This window comes from Lontra canadensis, unplaced genomic scaffold (assembly GCF_010015895.1).
Source record: "Lontra canadensis isolate GAN:19392208 unplaced genomic scaffold, GSC_riverotter_1.0 scaffold30, whole genome shotgun sequence".
In the NCBI taxonomy this organism is placed as follows: Eukaryota; Metazoa; Chordata; class Mammalia; order Carnivora; family Mustelidae; genus Lontra; species Lontra canadensis.
The window spans coordinates 347453-364360 of record NW_022631024.1 but is presented as its reverse complement, the minus strand read 5'-3'; the positions used below and the strand labels follow the sequence as shown (position 1 = coordinate 364360).

The 16908-nt window shown below is 43.5% G+C and overlaps 1 protein-coding gene across 5 annotated transcripts in view; it reads left to right on the top strand.

Moving 5' to 3' along the window:
* Positions 1–16908, top strand: part of SUSD1 (sushi domain containing 1) — a 170830-nt gene that overhangs the window by 34563 nt on the left and 119359 nt on the right. For all 5 annotated transcript variants that reach the window (XM_032865599.1, XM_032865597.1, XM_032865598.1 and 2 more), the window contains exons 6-8: positions 3709–3888; positions 12799–12896; positions 13496–13682. In XM_032865599.1, coding sequence (XP_032721490.1) covers positions 3709–3888; positions 12799–12896; positions 13496–13682 — 465 coding nt within the window. The remainder of the gene's footprint in view (positions 1–3708; positions 3889–12798; positions 12897–13495; positions 13683–16908) is intronic.

Here is a 16908-nt window from a genome sequence, read left to right as displayed (position 1 = left end):
GTGAGTTCCCTCTGTTGGATAACAAATGTAAAGGTAATGTGTACCTGTCTTGTTATTTATACTTAAAATTTCCTGATGCCTCTTTCTTTCCTCAGGGGCTGTTACTCATATCAAAGGAACAATTGTTACATCTCAAACAATGATAAAGTAGTGGCAAGCTATCGATGAACAATTATTTATTGTATTTACTATGCAAAACGTATTATTTTAAGTAGGCTTTGTGGGAGTGCAGGAGATGATCAAATAAAGATTCTGTTCTTTCCAGACTGACCATGTATTTGGGAAGACATAATATATTCAGAGAAAGACATTAAGCCCTCAAGCATGTGATGATAAATGGTAGCTATTCCTACTAGTATTTAATTTAGGTTCTGAGCTGAGCGTGTGCATAAAACTCAAACTTGGAAGCTTGTAGAAATGTGGATGCCAAGAACCCAACTCCATACTACTGATTCGGAAGACTTATCTCTGGGTAAGGGGAGGCTGTGCTTTCCAAGTTCCCTAGGCAGTTCAGATGTACAGCTGCTGTTTAGAACCATGTGTTTAATCCAAGTCATGCTAGAATCCACTCTATCTCTCACCAAGGGACTATCCATCTTGAGTAGCTATGGTACGGGAACTCACCAAGTCATGGTTGCCCACCACTGGACATCTCCCTGAGTCTCTGAACTATAGTCCCCAGAGACTGAGCTACTGATCTCTCATCAACTCCCAAATTAATATTTTTGGTATGAATTTTTAAAAATCTTATATTTTTACATGGCTTCCACTATTCTTAGTCACGTCCAAAGTTGGAAGCCAACATAGGTATCTTCTGTACTCTTATACGTTTAGAATCTGTGCTTCTCCCTTAACCCAATGATCTATCACTAGGTTCCTTCCCAAACCTCTCCAATGTGCTGTTTAGAATTCCAGCTTCAAGGTCCATAAACCTACATAAACCCTTACACTCAATCTCTTCACTGCTGTTCCCTCTATTTCCTGCTATAGCGAAACCCGGGTTTTAACTAGAAGATATTTTGGATGTCAACAGTGACTGGGCAGCCTTATGAAACATTAACCACCTGTTCGGTTGGTTGCCCAGGTACACACAAATATACTCATGTCTTGTTTTGGGCTGGTTGATACATCTAAAGGTTTGGTGCCGGGAAAAACATGATGAGGGCTAAGAAGCCTTGTGTCTGGTAAACATGTATGAAAAGGGAATAAATCCCTATGAGCAAGTATGGGACTTTTGAGGTGGGCAGGGTTGGAGGATTTATGAAATGACCACCTTGTTCTGGTCCCATAACTGCTGATGATGTGAATCTACACTGACCAGAGACTAACTCTTTTTTTAAAATCCCAGAGCCTGGGCGCCTGGGTGGCTCAGTTGGTTAAGTGTCTGCCTTTGGCTCAGGTCATGATCTCAAGGGCCCTGGGATCAAGCCCCACGTCAGGCTCACTGCTTAGTGGAGAGCCTGCTTCTCCCTCTCCCTCTGCTTCTCCCCCTGCTTGTGTTCTTTCTCTCCATCAAACAAATCAGTAAAAATCTTTCAAAAAAAAAAAAAAATCACAGACCCAAGAGACTGGGCCGGGTGGGTTGAGCTGTTATATTGATGTTCTCATGAAACTTCAATTCAACAGATGAAAGCCTGCTCTGGGAAAGAACTCTGGGGTTCTACAACAAACCAATCATCCACAGTGGGGCAGAGCCATGTGCAGTCCCATTAAATCCGCCAGTTCTGTATCAGAAGCTCATTTAAGAGAAGCTACCTGTTTCTAAGGCCAAGAATGGTTGTTGGGGAGTTGGGAACAGATCATACCATTTTCTCTATCTTGAGTTCTTTGTCTCAATAAATGCACTTACATTTTATTTTATTTTTTAAAGATTTATTTATTTGAAAGAGAGAAAGAGCACAAGCAGGAGGGGCAGGGGGAGAGGGTGGGAGAAATTCAAGCAGACTCCAACACAGGGCTTGATATCAAGACCCTGAGATCAGGACCTGAGCTGGAACCAAGGGTCAGAGGCACTTTACCCTTATATTTGAAAAGCCTGCATGTCAAGACTGTGTGATTTTCTTGGCTTCCTACATACTGGGGAGAAAACTAAACATTAGAGTGAACAGCAGAAATTATATATATTTTTTTCTCTGTATTTGGGTATAACTGGGACTCTTGGCTCTATTTGCAATGACTATGGCCTTCTTATTTTAGACTTATTATGCTTTCTTGAATAAAATTGTGTGTATGAACTTCCCACGACTTCGTGAGGAATTTGGCATGTTCGTTTCTTCCCTTTGCCTCATTGCTCAGAGTTTTTGAAATAATTTGGAATTTTATTTTCAAATTATTCCTTTTTTACACTGTTCAACTTTTTATTGTAGAATCCTTTACTCCTAGTTATATCAAGCTCTGCAGCCACATTTAAATTTTTTTTTTTTAAATTTTGTCAGGAAGAGAGAACACAGGCAGGGGAGTGGCAGGCAGAGGGAGAAGCAGGCTCCCCACTGAGCAAGGAGCCTGATACAGGACTCGATCTGAGAACCCTGGGATTATGACCTGAGCCTAAGGCAGACGCTTAACTGACTGAGCCACCCAGGCATCCCTCTAGTCACATTTTAAATGATTATGGAGACTTAACCTACACATCATTTACATTTCATTGCTTGCTAGTGTTTCTTCTAAAACCTGCCCTCCCCTTCTTTTAGGATATTAATTCTGGTTCATTTTATTGTTGTTGTTGGGCTGGAGGGTGTTTTTTAACAGAAAAGATAAACATGTGGATTTTCAAAAATTGCAAAATATTTGAAGATGACTTTCTTCTACTCTTACATGAAGTAAAGTTTGGCTGAGTCTGAAATGGTAGCGTCATAATCCATTTCCTTTAGATAGTTTCTGTAAATATTCTAGTGTGCTTTAGTAGTCAGAGCTGCAGAGAAGAAATTTCAAATCAGTTTTATAACTCTAGGCTTGTCTCCTTCTATGCAGCTGATTTTTTTTCCTTTATAGAAACATAAAGTGAATGTTTAGACTATATATATCTTTCCCTATTAATTTGCTTTAAAAGTTCAAAGATTTTGTATCTATTTCATTTAATAATCAGTTGGCAACAAAACAATAATTATGTTATCATCTACTTAGGAGTTTGTGATCTCATGATACATAGGAAAAAGTACCTGAAAATCTTAATATTTAAAAGAACCTCAGATGGATTGTTTCATTGACCAAAGAATTCTCTGTAATGTAAATAATCTTACAATTGGAATATTTTCTTCGTGTACACGTTTCTAAGTTTCACTGAATTGGGGCATGTCTATTTTTTCTACTTCCGAACAATCCTCTTATTTTTTTTTCCGAACAATCCTCTTATTTTTTTTTTTAAGATTTTATTTATTCGAGAGAGAGAGAATGAGAGAGAGAGCATGAGAAGGGGGAGGGTCAGAGGGAGAAGCAGACTCCCTGACAAGCAGTGAGCCCGATGTGGGACTCAATCCCGGGACTCCAGGATTATGACCTGAGCTGAAGGCAGTCGCTTAACCAACTGAGCCACCCAGGCATCTCCCGAACAATCTTCTGTATCTGCAGCTGGGTTATTTGATGGGGTTCATGTTTTCTCTTTCGCATATGAGGGGGCTCTATTGTGGCAAAATGTTTTTTTCCTAAAATGTGAACTATAGGGCTAGAAGCTGGGGGTTGTAACTAGTGCTGTGCTTCTTCCCTTTGCAGAGATCAAGTGCGGCCGTCCTCCGGAAGTGCACCATGCAGTGCTGGTGGGGAATCACAGCTCCAGCCCGGGCAGTGTGGCTCACTATATCTGTCAAGAGGGCTTTGAGAGTGCTGGGGGAAAGATCACTTCTGTCTGCACGGAGAAAGGCACTTGGAGGAAAAGTGCTTTGACATGCACAGGTATAGGCTTTTGTTCTGTGGGGCTTCTGTTTCCTGGAAGCTAACAGCCCATAGGAGCTGGGGACCGCCAGCAGTCCCACCGCTTCCTGGGTGTATTGTGCCTGGCTGTGGCATTTACCTGAGTGAGCACTTGGCTTTAGGTGTGTTGGCTAAATCCTGAAGATTTAGAGGGTGGATTGGAAGAATAAACTTGGGCATCGTCTTCTGCAACTCACCTGAAATCACAGTGATTCCCGTCTCCTCTACGTGGCTGGCTGAGAAATGTTTCTCCGTGAACCGTTTTCTCCGGGAGCATACTGGAAAGTCCTAACTTAGCCCATGTTGGCAGCTTTTCAAAGAAAAGGTGGTGTAATGGGTAAAGAGGTTTTTTAATGTTTGTTTTTAAAATTTTAATTGTGGTCAAACACACACAACATGAAGTCTACCGCCTTAACCATTTTAAAGTATCAAGTGTATTCACGCTGTTGGGAAACCCATCTCCAGACTCTTTTCATATTGCAAAACTGAAACTCGGTACCCATTAACCAGTAACTCCCCACTTCCTCCTCCCTATGGCACCACCATTTTACTTTTCTGTGGATTTGACGAATTTAGATACCTCATATAAGCAGAATTAGGCAGCGTTTGTCCTTCTGTCACTGGCTTATTTCCCTTAGCATGATGTTCTGCAGGTTCATCCGTGATTTTGCAAATGGCGGGGTTTCCTTCTTTTTAAAGGCCGAATAACATTCCGTCGTGTGTATTTGCCACATTTTGTTGATCCATTCATCACTGACGGACACTTGTGTTGCGTCCACCTTCCGGCCATTGTGAACAGTGCTGGTGTGAGGATGGGCATGCAGATATCTCTTTGAGAGCCTGCTTTCATTGCTTTTGGGTATATGCCCCAAATGGGGCTCCTGGTGAAAAGGGGTTCTGAGACATCAGTTCAAAGTCCAGCAGTGTCATCTGTGGGCTGTGTGTCATCGGGTAAGGTGTGACTTGCACAGATCCTCGGTTTCTTTGTCTATAAAAGGGGGAAAATAAAGTCTCCTTTTCCTATTTCAAGAGTTATTGGGAGGGAATCGAATGAGACCATTTATGGGGAGCACTTTGAAAAGTCTAAAGCACCTTGAACCTGTTAGGTCTTTTACTGAAATTATTGGCCTGTCTTGAAGAAGGTCTTCTCATGAGTCACAAGTAAGCACTTCCTCATGTTTCAGTTCATAGCACTGCTTCCAAGAGACAAGGTGGGAGAAGGCAGTGACTCTGTTTGTGAGGGTTAGGCACAGGGTGTGACAAACGGTTGCTCTGGGGAATGTGTTTCTAGATGTTGACGTGCTTGGTTCTAGTGACAGATCTCTGAAGAGTGAAATCTCAAGGTAGCTTTGGGCTGGGTCTCTGGTTTGACCTGCAGCAAAACTGTGGTAGCATGTCTTGGGTCTTGCCGGTCAGAGCTTTCCATAGGAAAGTCCAGCCAGAGCAAGTGAAACATGGGGACTGCTAGTGATTATTTATCCATGGAGCAATGGTTCCTAACCATGCGGGGCATAGGAATTTGGTGAAATCTATCAAATTGACTTAATAGGTACCCATTCAGCATACACTATGGTTGAGGTACTTTCCTCAATGAATGGGACAACAGGGTAAACAGACTTATCTCCAAAGAAATGCACATATGTGAAATGTTTTACAGACTCAGGATTTTCAAGGACTTCCCTGAAACAGGTGAAGAATTCAGTGCTGCTACTGGAGGCATCTATGCCACGCAGTTCCCACCTTGGGTCGTCTCTACCTCAGACGGAAGAGGATGTAGGCCAGAGACTGTGAGCATAGAAACAAAGAAGGGTAGACGTGGGTGGGAACCCAGTGATCAAGTTCAACCTGTTCTTAGGGAGTTCTCGTTGACTTAACCCTACCTGCAGAGAGAAGCGAGGGCGGTCCTGTAACTAACCAAGGACTCCAGAGTCCCAGTCTCATTAGGGAAATTGAGAGGAGCTCATGCCGTATTGGACCAGACTGATGGCCATTCCATTCTATTAGTGTATCTCAGTAGCGCTTCTAAGAATTGTTTGGAGGCAATGAGGCAGCTGTCTCATGGGATGCCGAGTTAAACATTTGGGGGAAGTGTTCCTGGCCCTGAGATCCCTATGGAATCCCTTGATTAGAGAGCCGGGCATAGCTTCTGGACCCTCTGCCATTGGCTTCGTGGCTCAGGCGGCTCTGCCTCCCCCGTTCAGAGTTCAGTGGGGGTACAGGGATTAGTCACTACATGAAAAACCAGTGGATCCGCATGGGGCATAGTAAGCTATTAATTAGCTGATGCTTGTAGAGCACTTTGAAGAACAAACACGTTATGTAACTGCTAATTATAATTACCGTCCTCAGCCTGCCACCTTTCACAAAGTCTGTGGCTCCAGCGGCAGCTGTTTCCCTGGGTTTATGCAAGCTTTGATTTAAGGAGAGAAAAGGCATTTTCCCTGAGAGCTGGGATCTTTCTGGGAGGATGCCTCTATGCCCCCAATCAAGATTGGCAGCTAAATTCAATTTCCGCAGACAAAGGCAGTGATTTACGTGCTGATTAATTCACGGTGCCGCGCACACGGTCTGGGTGGGTAGGTAGGGGAGAGGCTTCTGGAAATGTAGCGCGAGAGGCTGATTTCCACGGCTCTTGCCCAGCTGAACCCTCTTCTGACTCTTCTCTGTTTTCATTCTGTTTACCCCTCTCTTTATACTTGAGTGTTGAGTTCCAAATTCAGTGGAATAATCTGTCTTCACTTCACCTGGATTGTTTTTAGTTAAGAATGTTTTCGGAGGCCTTGTCTCTTTGGAGGAGCAGCATGGATCTGTGTATGTTTTTAATGGAGTGTGAACGCTGGCAAAGTGGTGGGACTATTTTTTTTTCCCCCTTCTTTTTCTTTAAGGCCAGTTTGAACTGGAACCTCCAGACAGCTGACAATTAGGAAACCATTTTAGTGTCTGGAAAAACCCCAGGTGGAAGCTTGATGTTTAAGTGGGTTGGTTTACCTCAAGATCAAAGAGGCTGATTCATTCTTGATAAGACTGTCCCTGGCTCTCCTTCTGCTCGGGTCGTTTGGCTTCTCGTGTTTAGAATCTGAGTTAATAATTATAAGGTTGATGCTCAGTCAAGCTGCGCTCTTAGAAGGGTAACATCACTATGGAAACACAGACTGTGTATTGGCTGTGATGCTTTCTGAGCCCCCCTCCAACCCAACTCAGGTCCTGAGTCTAAGTGCCTCCAGGCCTCCCGTTAGCCTCTGCCCCTCAGTTGTGTTGTTGATCTTCCTTTTCAGCCTAGTGACTGCTCACTTGCAGCGGTAATGCAATTCAGATGGAAAACAAAGGTCAGCTGGAATAAATGGACACATTGATATAAATAGCCACATGGCTGGGATTTGTTTGAATATGTGTATAATGTTTGGACTGTCAAGCCTGATAGCTACCTTTGGCTGGGTACCAACTTGCATGCCCAGGGCTCTGCTGGGGGTATTCGTGCTTCGTTTCATTTTGTCCTCAGGGAAACCCTGTAAAATAAGTATTGGTATTTTTCATTTCATAGGTGAGTAATCTGAGACTCGTAAAAGTTAGGCAACGTTCACAGGGTCCTTCAGTAACTAGTAAATGGCAGAGGTGGGACTTGAACTTCAGTCTGGACACCTGGAAAGCCCACGATCTCTGTCCTACCAGTGTTTCCCAAGCTTGAGTCATGTGTTACACCCTGATGATTTTGCTGTAACAAAAGTATTATTTTTTTTAATAGGTTTCTTTAAAAACCTTATATTTTAAATTTCAAATCATAATTTAAATGTATTGATCAAAGACACTTTGTAGGGTATGTGATATTATGATTTGGATGAACTGTGTATATTTTTTCTAATATACACAAAAGTCAGTATAAGCAAACATACATCACTTTATTCATGGGCCACAAGAAAGTCATCCTAAGGTGTATAATGCATTTTAGGAAAGCGTTCCTCTAAGTCCTGCTACTTCTACCTACCGTACGTGACTCTGAAGACTGAAAAATGGGAAAGGACAGATAGTAGAACTTTTATGGCCAAGCATACACTTATTCAAAGTAGTCACTTCAATTTCAGGGGTGCTGCCATTATCAAAATGTATCTGTTTTGTAATCTGTGTTTGGGAATTGCCTTTGGAAGTAGTTTGTGAGTCATAGTAGACGATCAGTCATTTGGAAATCAGGTTTTTGATGAGAAATGACACTGAGCTTGACTATCTGCTTGGATCACCTGAACTTATTCTCAATGATCTTTTACTGTTTCCAAAAATAGAGAGGGTTATAGGTTATATATAAGTTTTTTGAGAAGGTTATAAAGTTGGAAACCAAGAGTCTGCTGAGTCAGTCACTGTCCACAGTGGGACTCCTAAGTGTGGTGTATGCCCACTGCCTCTGTCTCCTTCCTCCCTACTTCTCTTCCCAGCCTACAGTCAGCCACCCAGAGCCTTCACTCCACTGTAGCTCTCTCCCGGAGCTCCCTAGTGACCACCTGTCAGCTTCCTTTTCTAGTTTCACTCCTCAGTCCTCTTAACCTTCCCACAACATTTACTATTGTTGATTACCTATCCATACATTCATCCATCCGTTCAGCCAATCAACCAAATAATAAATATTAAAACAAGTATCTAAGGTACTCTCTTAGGTTCTGGGGGTAGAAAGATAAGCCTGGTCTTTGCTGTCATACAGCTTACATGCAGGAGAGACAGACACTAAGTAACCAATTACAGAATTATTCAGTTGTAGATGTGATAAGTACTTCAGAGAAATAAATGCTGGGTGCTAGTAGAATACTAAAATACATACATAGATACATACACGTACATACATATATGTCACTGGACAAGACCCAGGCCTGCTCTCCGTACCTCCACCCAAAGTCAAGCTTCACAGCTCATCATGGCACTTTGCGTGCTCTGTCAGGGGACCAGGAACCATGTGAAAGAAGAAAGAGGTAGAGGTTTTCCCTGGTGCTTCTTGGGTCAGAGGTGAGGGGGTTGTGGGGAATTGGTGGGAAGGAAGGGAGATAACTTTGGAGGAAGCAGACACTCCTTCCCATCTCCTTTCCTTGACCTCCAAGTGTCCCACCTCCAGTCAGTCTCCCCGCCTCTCTGCTGCTCTGTGTCCTCTGGGGTTTCTGCTCTGTGTCCTCTGCTCTGTTTCCTCTTGGGGGCCATGTTTTCCGCGTTCTGCCGTTGGGCTGCTCTCCGTATCCTCCCTGGATGCTACCCCACACTTAGTATCAAAGACCATCCACACCTTGCTGACTTTGGAGATGATTTTTTCACCTGGATAGTCTGTAGATAACTCCTATCTAGCATGTTCTAAACACAGTTCGTTGGTCTTTTTCTCCCAACCCCAGGGTGCTTCCTCCTCTGTTTCTCAGGACAAGAGTACAAGGCAATCCATTCGGACTCTCAAGCTCAAAGGCTAGCAGTCATCCAACTTCCCGGCTGTTCCCCATCACTCACCTTCTACTGCTTCTCCTTTAGAGTTGTCTTATGGCTTTCATACCCAGCCACCAGGCCCCCTCTCCTCCTCCCTGCTGAACACTGCACCACAGTGCCCCCCAGCCTCTCCTGGCCCTGGAGTCCGGCAGTCCTAGTTCTGAATCCTGACTTGACTCATTGTAACCTTACAACCCGCATGACCTTTGGCCGGTTGTGTAACTTCTCCAAGCCTCAGGTCTAGGAAATGGACATAATAATATTAAGCTCATGGGCTTAGTTTAAATTAATTTTTAATATACTTTCCCCCAGTTTTACTGAGAAATAATGACATACATTCCTGCATAAGTTTAAGGCACACAGTGTGATGGTATGACATGTTATGAAATTATTATCCTGGAGCTATTTTGAAGATTAAATAAGCGACGCTTTTAAAGTTCTATACATATTATCGGGTATATAATAATAACTCAGTAAATGTTTGCTGTTGCTTCTTACGACTGCAATTCAGGTAGGATCTGATCTTTAAAGATCTATCAGTGTTTGGCATCTTATAGTCGCTGGGTAAAGAGTATCCTGTTCTTATGATCTCCAGTTCTACTCCAATGTTTACTTTGCAAAACGCCAGAGTTATCTTTCTAAAGGAAAAAAAAAAAGCACCATTATGTTCCTGCTTTTAGCTACCCATTGCTTATAGGAATACGTCTGCCCTTAGCGTGGCAAGTGGGGTCGTTCCCCGTCTGATCCTGTCTTGTCTCCTTCTTAGCACCCAGAATATGCCACAGCCCCTTACAGTTCCACGCATTAGCCCTGCTGTCTGTTTGCTTAGATGTGTCTTCCACTCTTTAGCCTTTTACCCATCAAGGTCATGCCCTCCACAAAGCCGGCTTCCCCAGACCCTCCAGTGAGGGTGGGTGGCTTCTTTCTCTAGACCCCATGGTACTTGTGTGTAACTTTGTTCTACAATTTATCGGGTTCTAATTTCCCTGCTTACATGTTTGCTCCCTCCATTAGACAACATGTTCCTGGGGGAAGGACTTTTGTTCTAATTATTGTCATAGCCCAGTGCCTGGCATGGGAGGATGCTTGGCATTTGGTAATCATTCAGTGAGTGGCAGAAAGAGCCCTGGAGTCAGTTCCAAAGAGAACTTCCAGAAATGTGTTCAGTTATCAGTACTGTTAGAATTAGGGTATCTCTTTAAGGGAGCAGCATTTATGTGATGTTTACTATCTGATGGGTTTATAAAGAGATCTTTCCAGCTGATTTGTAGACACCTGGAGGGGAAAGCAACTGCATTTTGTTAAACTGCTCCTTGGGATGAGCTATCTGACATCCCTGTAATCAGATCTTGGTCCCATCTGTGCAAGAGAGCATGGCACAGGCAGGAGGCAGATGGCAATTTTGAGATATCATTTGCTGTTGTCATAGTGAATGAGCAAAAAGGAAGGACAAGAAAGGAAACTTTCATGTCTCCTTTCTCATCTCTGTTTGGGTGGCAAAGGGGTCCCCAGTGAGAAGGAAATTTGCTTTACTGGCAGTCAGAGACAAGGTGAGGGGGGTCTCTTTCCGTTTACTTCTGGACCAGGTGGTGAGTTAGTTTCAGAGGGATGTGTGAGGGAGCAGAGGAGTCCAGGGCTCTAACACCTTTGAAGGGTGATGGGGAAGGGAGGGGCCAGAGTATTTGGGGCTTGTTCAAGCTGATAAAACACTGACACCAGCATCATCTTCATGCTCCCCAAGGGGGTGAACAGATAGGATCTTTGTCTCTGTTGGGGTACCATGTCCACAACTGGAGTATTTCTTTGATTTCATTTTACCTGTGCTCTGAGAGAATTATTGATGTAGAGACCCGGGAATGCTTTAGATAGCCATAGGTGATCCTCTGGTGTCTCTCAGGAATTGGTCTGTTTTCTCTATCTGCCTATATTTATTCTCACTTACTGACAGCCTGACCTAGGCTTAGCCAAGACCCAGTAATGCTGCTGATGGATGATTTAGTAAAGATGTAAAATCTCTTTTTTTCTTTAAATATTTTATTTATTAGAGAGAGAGAGAACGAGAGAGAGAGCATGAGAGGGGGGGGAGGTTCAGAGGGAGAAGCAGACTCCCCACTGAGCAGGGAGCTGGGTGCAGGACCTGATGATCCCTGGACTCCAGGATCATGACCTGAGCCAAAGGCAGTCGCCCAACAGCTGAGCCACCCAAAGATGTAAAGTCTTGTATGGCAAAAAGATCATCATTAGACCAGGGTCTGTCTAACGGTAGCATTAGTTCTGGCTGCAAGGGAAATGAGTCCGTACTCAGTGCCCGATGTGCAGGCTCTCTTTCCCATGTTGGAGGCTGAGGAAGGGAGAGGCAAAGAGAGAGAACTGAGAGGGAGAGCTGAAATTTCTGAGATGGAGAATTATTTTTCCTCACCCTCTTGATGGGAATCTTACTTTGGGTTTCCCAGAAAACAGAGCCTGAGGCACAGGGCTTACATTTATTACATGATGGGGAATGACATCCCAGAAAGCAGGGGTAAGGGGTCCTGGGAGTAGAGCCGGGAAGGACAGAGAGTCAATACCGTCCATTGGGAACTGTGACCTCAGAACCAAGGCCTTAATACAGTTTCCCAATTTGCCAAAGTTATTACATGAAATACACACAGAATATGTATTTGTTTATTTATTTATTATATGATTTATTTATTGATTTGACAGACGGAGATCACAAGTAGGCAGATAAGTAGGGGGAGAGAGCTGAGCAGAGAGCCTGATGCAGGGCTCGATCCCAGGACCCCGAGATCATGACCTGAGCTGAAGGCAGAGGCTTAACCCACTGAGCCACCCAGGTGCCCCCACACAGAATATTTTTAAAAAGCCGGACAACTTGGAGAAATCAGTGGCTTTCCGATAAGTCAGAATTAAATGGCTTCAGTTAGAGCAGCCCCAGAAATATCTGGGGAGGTTATGGAGAATTTATTTCAATTACTCTGAGCTGCTCCTAAGGAATGGCCCTGTGTGGGGACTGCTGCCCCTTTTCCGGACAGCAGTGACCTGGCAATAAGAGTGTTTTGTCAGCCAGGTGGGATGAAGCCGGAAACACTTCTTTCCGGAGCAGTTGCCGGGAGGAGTCAGGGCGCAGCTGGGGGCCCTCTCTCCATCCCACAGGAGTGGAACGCCAGTGGCATCCAGTGGCCTACCAGGCCAATCACAGCTTGGAGTTCTTAGCCATTCTCAAGTGGGTACCTAGCTTTTCTTCTCATCCAAGTCAGGTAATGGGCCAGACTCATTCTCGATGGAGATAAATGGGGTGCTTGGCCTGGGGCAGTTTGAATGGCCTGATTTGGTGTCTGAATCAGACCTCTGAACAGTGATTAGCGGAGATACAAGCAGTACCGAGAAACTAAGTCATGCCAAAGGCCGCTGATGGCATTTTGTGAATGGGCTCTTTTTCTGTTTCAGAAATAATTACAGAAATCCGTGCTGTATCAGTGTTTAATAACACCTGTGTGAGGTGGCAGGTAAACCCAGGAAGCATCCTCTCCAAGACTGTCTACGTGGTAAGTAAAATGTTCCACGTTTTCCCTCTGGCAGCATGACTTGGAGAGATTTCCTTTCATGAGGGCTTCTCCACCTAATCGTCTGACTGTTCTTTTCAAAAGTGATCAGATTTTTTTTTTTTCAGATATCTGGTTTATTTTATTTTACATTCTGCGTTTAATATATGTGTCCTCCAGCGGGGGGGGGGGGTAATGTGTGGGCATAATTTTATATTTGGCATCATCATGACTGCTGGTTTCCCAGCACTCGAACCTCGTGCCCCCAGAAGAGGAGAAGCATCTGCTGCTTCAGGGACAGGAGGCAGCGAGTGGTTCTCAGGGTGTGACGGCCTCCATGGATGGCTGGTCCTTTGCATGCAGCATAACCCTCCCTAGAGGGACTCCTCATTTTATGTCATTTCTTAGAGTTCACTGGTAACTGGGCTGATGGGCCTTGATACCTGATAGCAGAGGCTGACCTTGTTCATCTCCCCTACGAGCACAGTGTGGGATTAAAGGAAATAGTAGGACAATGGGATTCAGTTCCACCCAGTCTCTCTCCCTTGTTTTCACCAGAGTCACAGTGGGTTCTTTTTTCTCTCCCCCCCCCCCCGCCAAAGATATACATAAAGGGACAACGGTTGTACTCTATGGAATCAGTTCATGAGGAGACAGTCAACGTGACCACAGAAAGCAGGACCCCAGAAGTGTGCCTAGATCTGCACCAAGGCACCAACTACACCATGAGCATTTCTACCGCTCCTCCCACACGCTCCGTACCGGCCATCATCGGGTTCCAGACAGCTGGTAGGTGGAGGTGAAGTCTCATTGCCTCCCAGAAAATGCCAAGCACAGGATGTGGGGAGATGTCCTTCAGAGTCCGTTGGGCATAAGAGTTCATGGTTGCTTTCTGAGGTCTGTAGTCAGGAGGGTGCAGTTCTAGCAGGCCTGGTAGGAGAGATTCCTGTCCCTTTGAAGCCAGGCCAAATGGGCACTGACGGATGGTTTCTCGGCTGGGTCCCTGGTTGAAATGGAAGGTAATAAGGCATTTAAAAGGAGAGAACATTTGGTGACGAGGCAGTCAATTCTCAATTATCCAAGGCACTAGAGGGTTGCCATGTGACTTACTGTTTGCGGGAAACACAGCAATCCTTTCTTCCTCTTGGCTATGGGAGAGGAGAAGCTGGAGAGGTGACCAGTGGCTTCACATCTAGAATGGAAACTGACCCCAGGACTGGTTGTGGATGTGAATCAAGTTGACAGTGGGTGAGTGGATAGGGAGAGGCAGCCCTAGGATGTGGGAAGGGAGATATTAGGTGAAAAGAGAAGTGGACAGGAAGGAGTTTCTAACAGCAGTAATGAAGCTCATTGCACATATGTATCTCATGGATTTTTATAATAATATTGTGACAATTATAATAATTTTTTCACAATTCTCATTATGGGGCATCAGGGCTAATTAAATACCTTATGAGCAAATCTCGAGAAGCCATTGGTATCATTTATTATTTTTGGGTGAGTTTAGGTAGTTCTCAACTAGATATCTGATGTCCCACTTAAAAGGTGCCTCAGCCTCTAGGCATTGGTGCCGCGGGGAACTGGGATGTGACCTGGATTTGGCAGAAATGATGAAATCGTCTGCCAGTCTTAACAATGGTGAGTGAATTACAAAATTACACAAATTAGGTCCCCAGGATACTTGTATGTAAATAAAACAATATATTTCTTTCTAAGTAAATAATACGTAGGGAAAAGTGTTTTAGAATGAATGTGTTAACTGCAGAATCTTGTTCAAAATTAATGATAAACTCCTATGGATTGATCAGGAATACGCCTTCTTCCTTTTTTTTCTTATGAGTTTTTAATTTCAGTTCCTGTACCATTAACATACAGTGTTAAGAGTTTCAGATGTATGATACAGCGATACAGCCATTCTCTACCTGACTCAGAGCTTGTCATGATGAGTACACGCGTCAACCCCATCACCTGCCTAACCCCCCCCCCACCAACCTCCCCTCTGGTGATCATCAGTTTCTTGGTTTGTCTCCCTCTCTCTCTATTTTTCCCTTTGCTCATTTGTTTTGTTTCTTAAATCCCACCTATGAAGGAAATCCTATGGTATTTGTCTTTCTCTGACTTATTTCACTTAGCATAATACTCTATATCTCCATCCGTGTCATGGCAAATGGCTAGATTTCATTTTTTATGGCTGAATAATATTCCTCTGTGTGTGTGTGTGTGTGTGAACGCACGCGCGTGTGCATGCATGTGCACGTGTGTGTGTATGTGTGTATGCCACATCTCTATCCACTCATCAGTTGATGGAAACTTGAGCTACTTCCACAGTTTGGCTGTTGTAAATAATGCTGCTGCAAACATAGGGGTGCACGTATCCCTTTGAATTAGGATTCTTGAATTCTTTGGGTAAATACCCAGTAATGCAATTCCTGGGTCTTAGGGTAGTTCCATTTTTAACTTTCTGAGGAACTTCTGTACTGTTCTCCACAGTGGCTGCACCTAGTTTGCATTCCCACAACAGTGTGCACGGAGAGTTCCTTTTTCTCTACATCCTCAACGGCACTGGTTGTTTCTTGTGTTGTTGATCTTAGCCATTCGGACAGGTGTGAGGTGATGACATCGCTGTGGTTTTGATCTGCATTTCCTAATGATGAGTGATGCTGAACACCTTTCAGTGTGTCTGTTGGCCATCTGCATGTCTTCTTTGGAAAAAAGGTTCATGTCTTTTGCTCATTTTTTTAATTGGGTTGTTTTGTTTTTTGGGTGTTGGTTGTATCCATTCTTTATATATTTTGGATACTAATGCTTTATCAGAGATACTATTTGCAAGTATCTTCTCCCATTCCGTAAGTTACCTTTTAGTTTTGTTGATTGTTTCCTTTGCTCTGCCAAAGCTTTTCATTTTGATATAGTCCCAGTAGTTTATTTTTGCTTTTGTTTCCCTTGCCTCAGGAAACATATCTAGAGAAATGTTGTTGTGGCTGGTGTTAGAGAAATTACCGTCTTCTCTCTTCTAGGATTTCTATGGTTTCAGATCTCACATTTAGGTCTTTAATCCACTTGCAGTTTATTTTGGTGTGTGGTGAAAGAGAGTGGTCTCTGTTGTTCAGTGTTCCCAACACCATTTGTTGCAGAAACTATCTTTTTCCCATTTCCTATTGTTTTCCTGCTTTGTCGTAGATTAATTAACCATGTAATTGTGGGTTTATTTCTGGGTTTTCTCTTCTGTTCCATTGATCTATATGTCTGTTTTTGTGCTAGTACCATACTGTTTTGATCGCTACAGCTTTGTAATAAAACTTAATGTCTGGAATCATGATGCCTCCAGTTTTTTCTTTTTCAGAGTTGCTTTGGCTACTCACAGCCTTTTGCAGTCCCATACAAATTTTAGGATTGTTTGTTGTAGTTTCTGAAAAATGCTATTGGTATTTTGATAGGGGTTCCATTAAATCTGTAGATTGCTTTGGGTGGTATGGACATTTTAACAATATGGTGTTCTTCCAATCCACAAGCGTGGAATGTCTCTCCATTTCTTTGTGTTGTCTTCAGTTTCTTTGACCAGTGTTTTATAGTTTCCAGAGTACAAGTCTTTCACCACTGTGGTTAAGTTTATTCCTAGATATTTTTTTGTTTTTGGTGCAAATGGGAATGTTTTCTTTTTTTTCTTTTTTCTTATTTTTAAAGATTTTATTTATTGATTTGACAGACAGATGTCACAAGTAGGCAGAGAGGCAGGCAGAGAGGGGAGCAGGGAAGCAGGCTCCCTGCTGAGCAGAAAGCCTGATGCAGGGCTTGATCCCAGGACCCTGGGATCATGACCCGAGTCAAAGGCAGAGGGTTAACCCACTGAGCCACCCAGGCGCCCTGGGAGTATTTTCTTAATTTCTCTTTCTTCTGCTTCATTATTAGTGTATAGAAATGCAACAGATTTCTATATGATGATTTTGTATCCTGTGACTTTACCAAATTCATTTATCAGTTTTAGTAGTTTTTTGTTGGAGTTTTTAGGATTTTC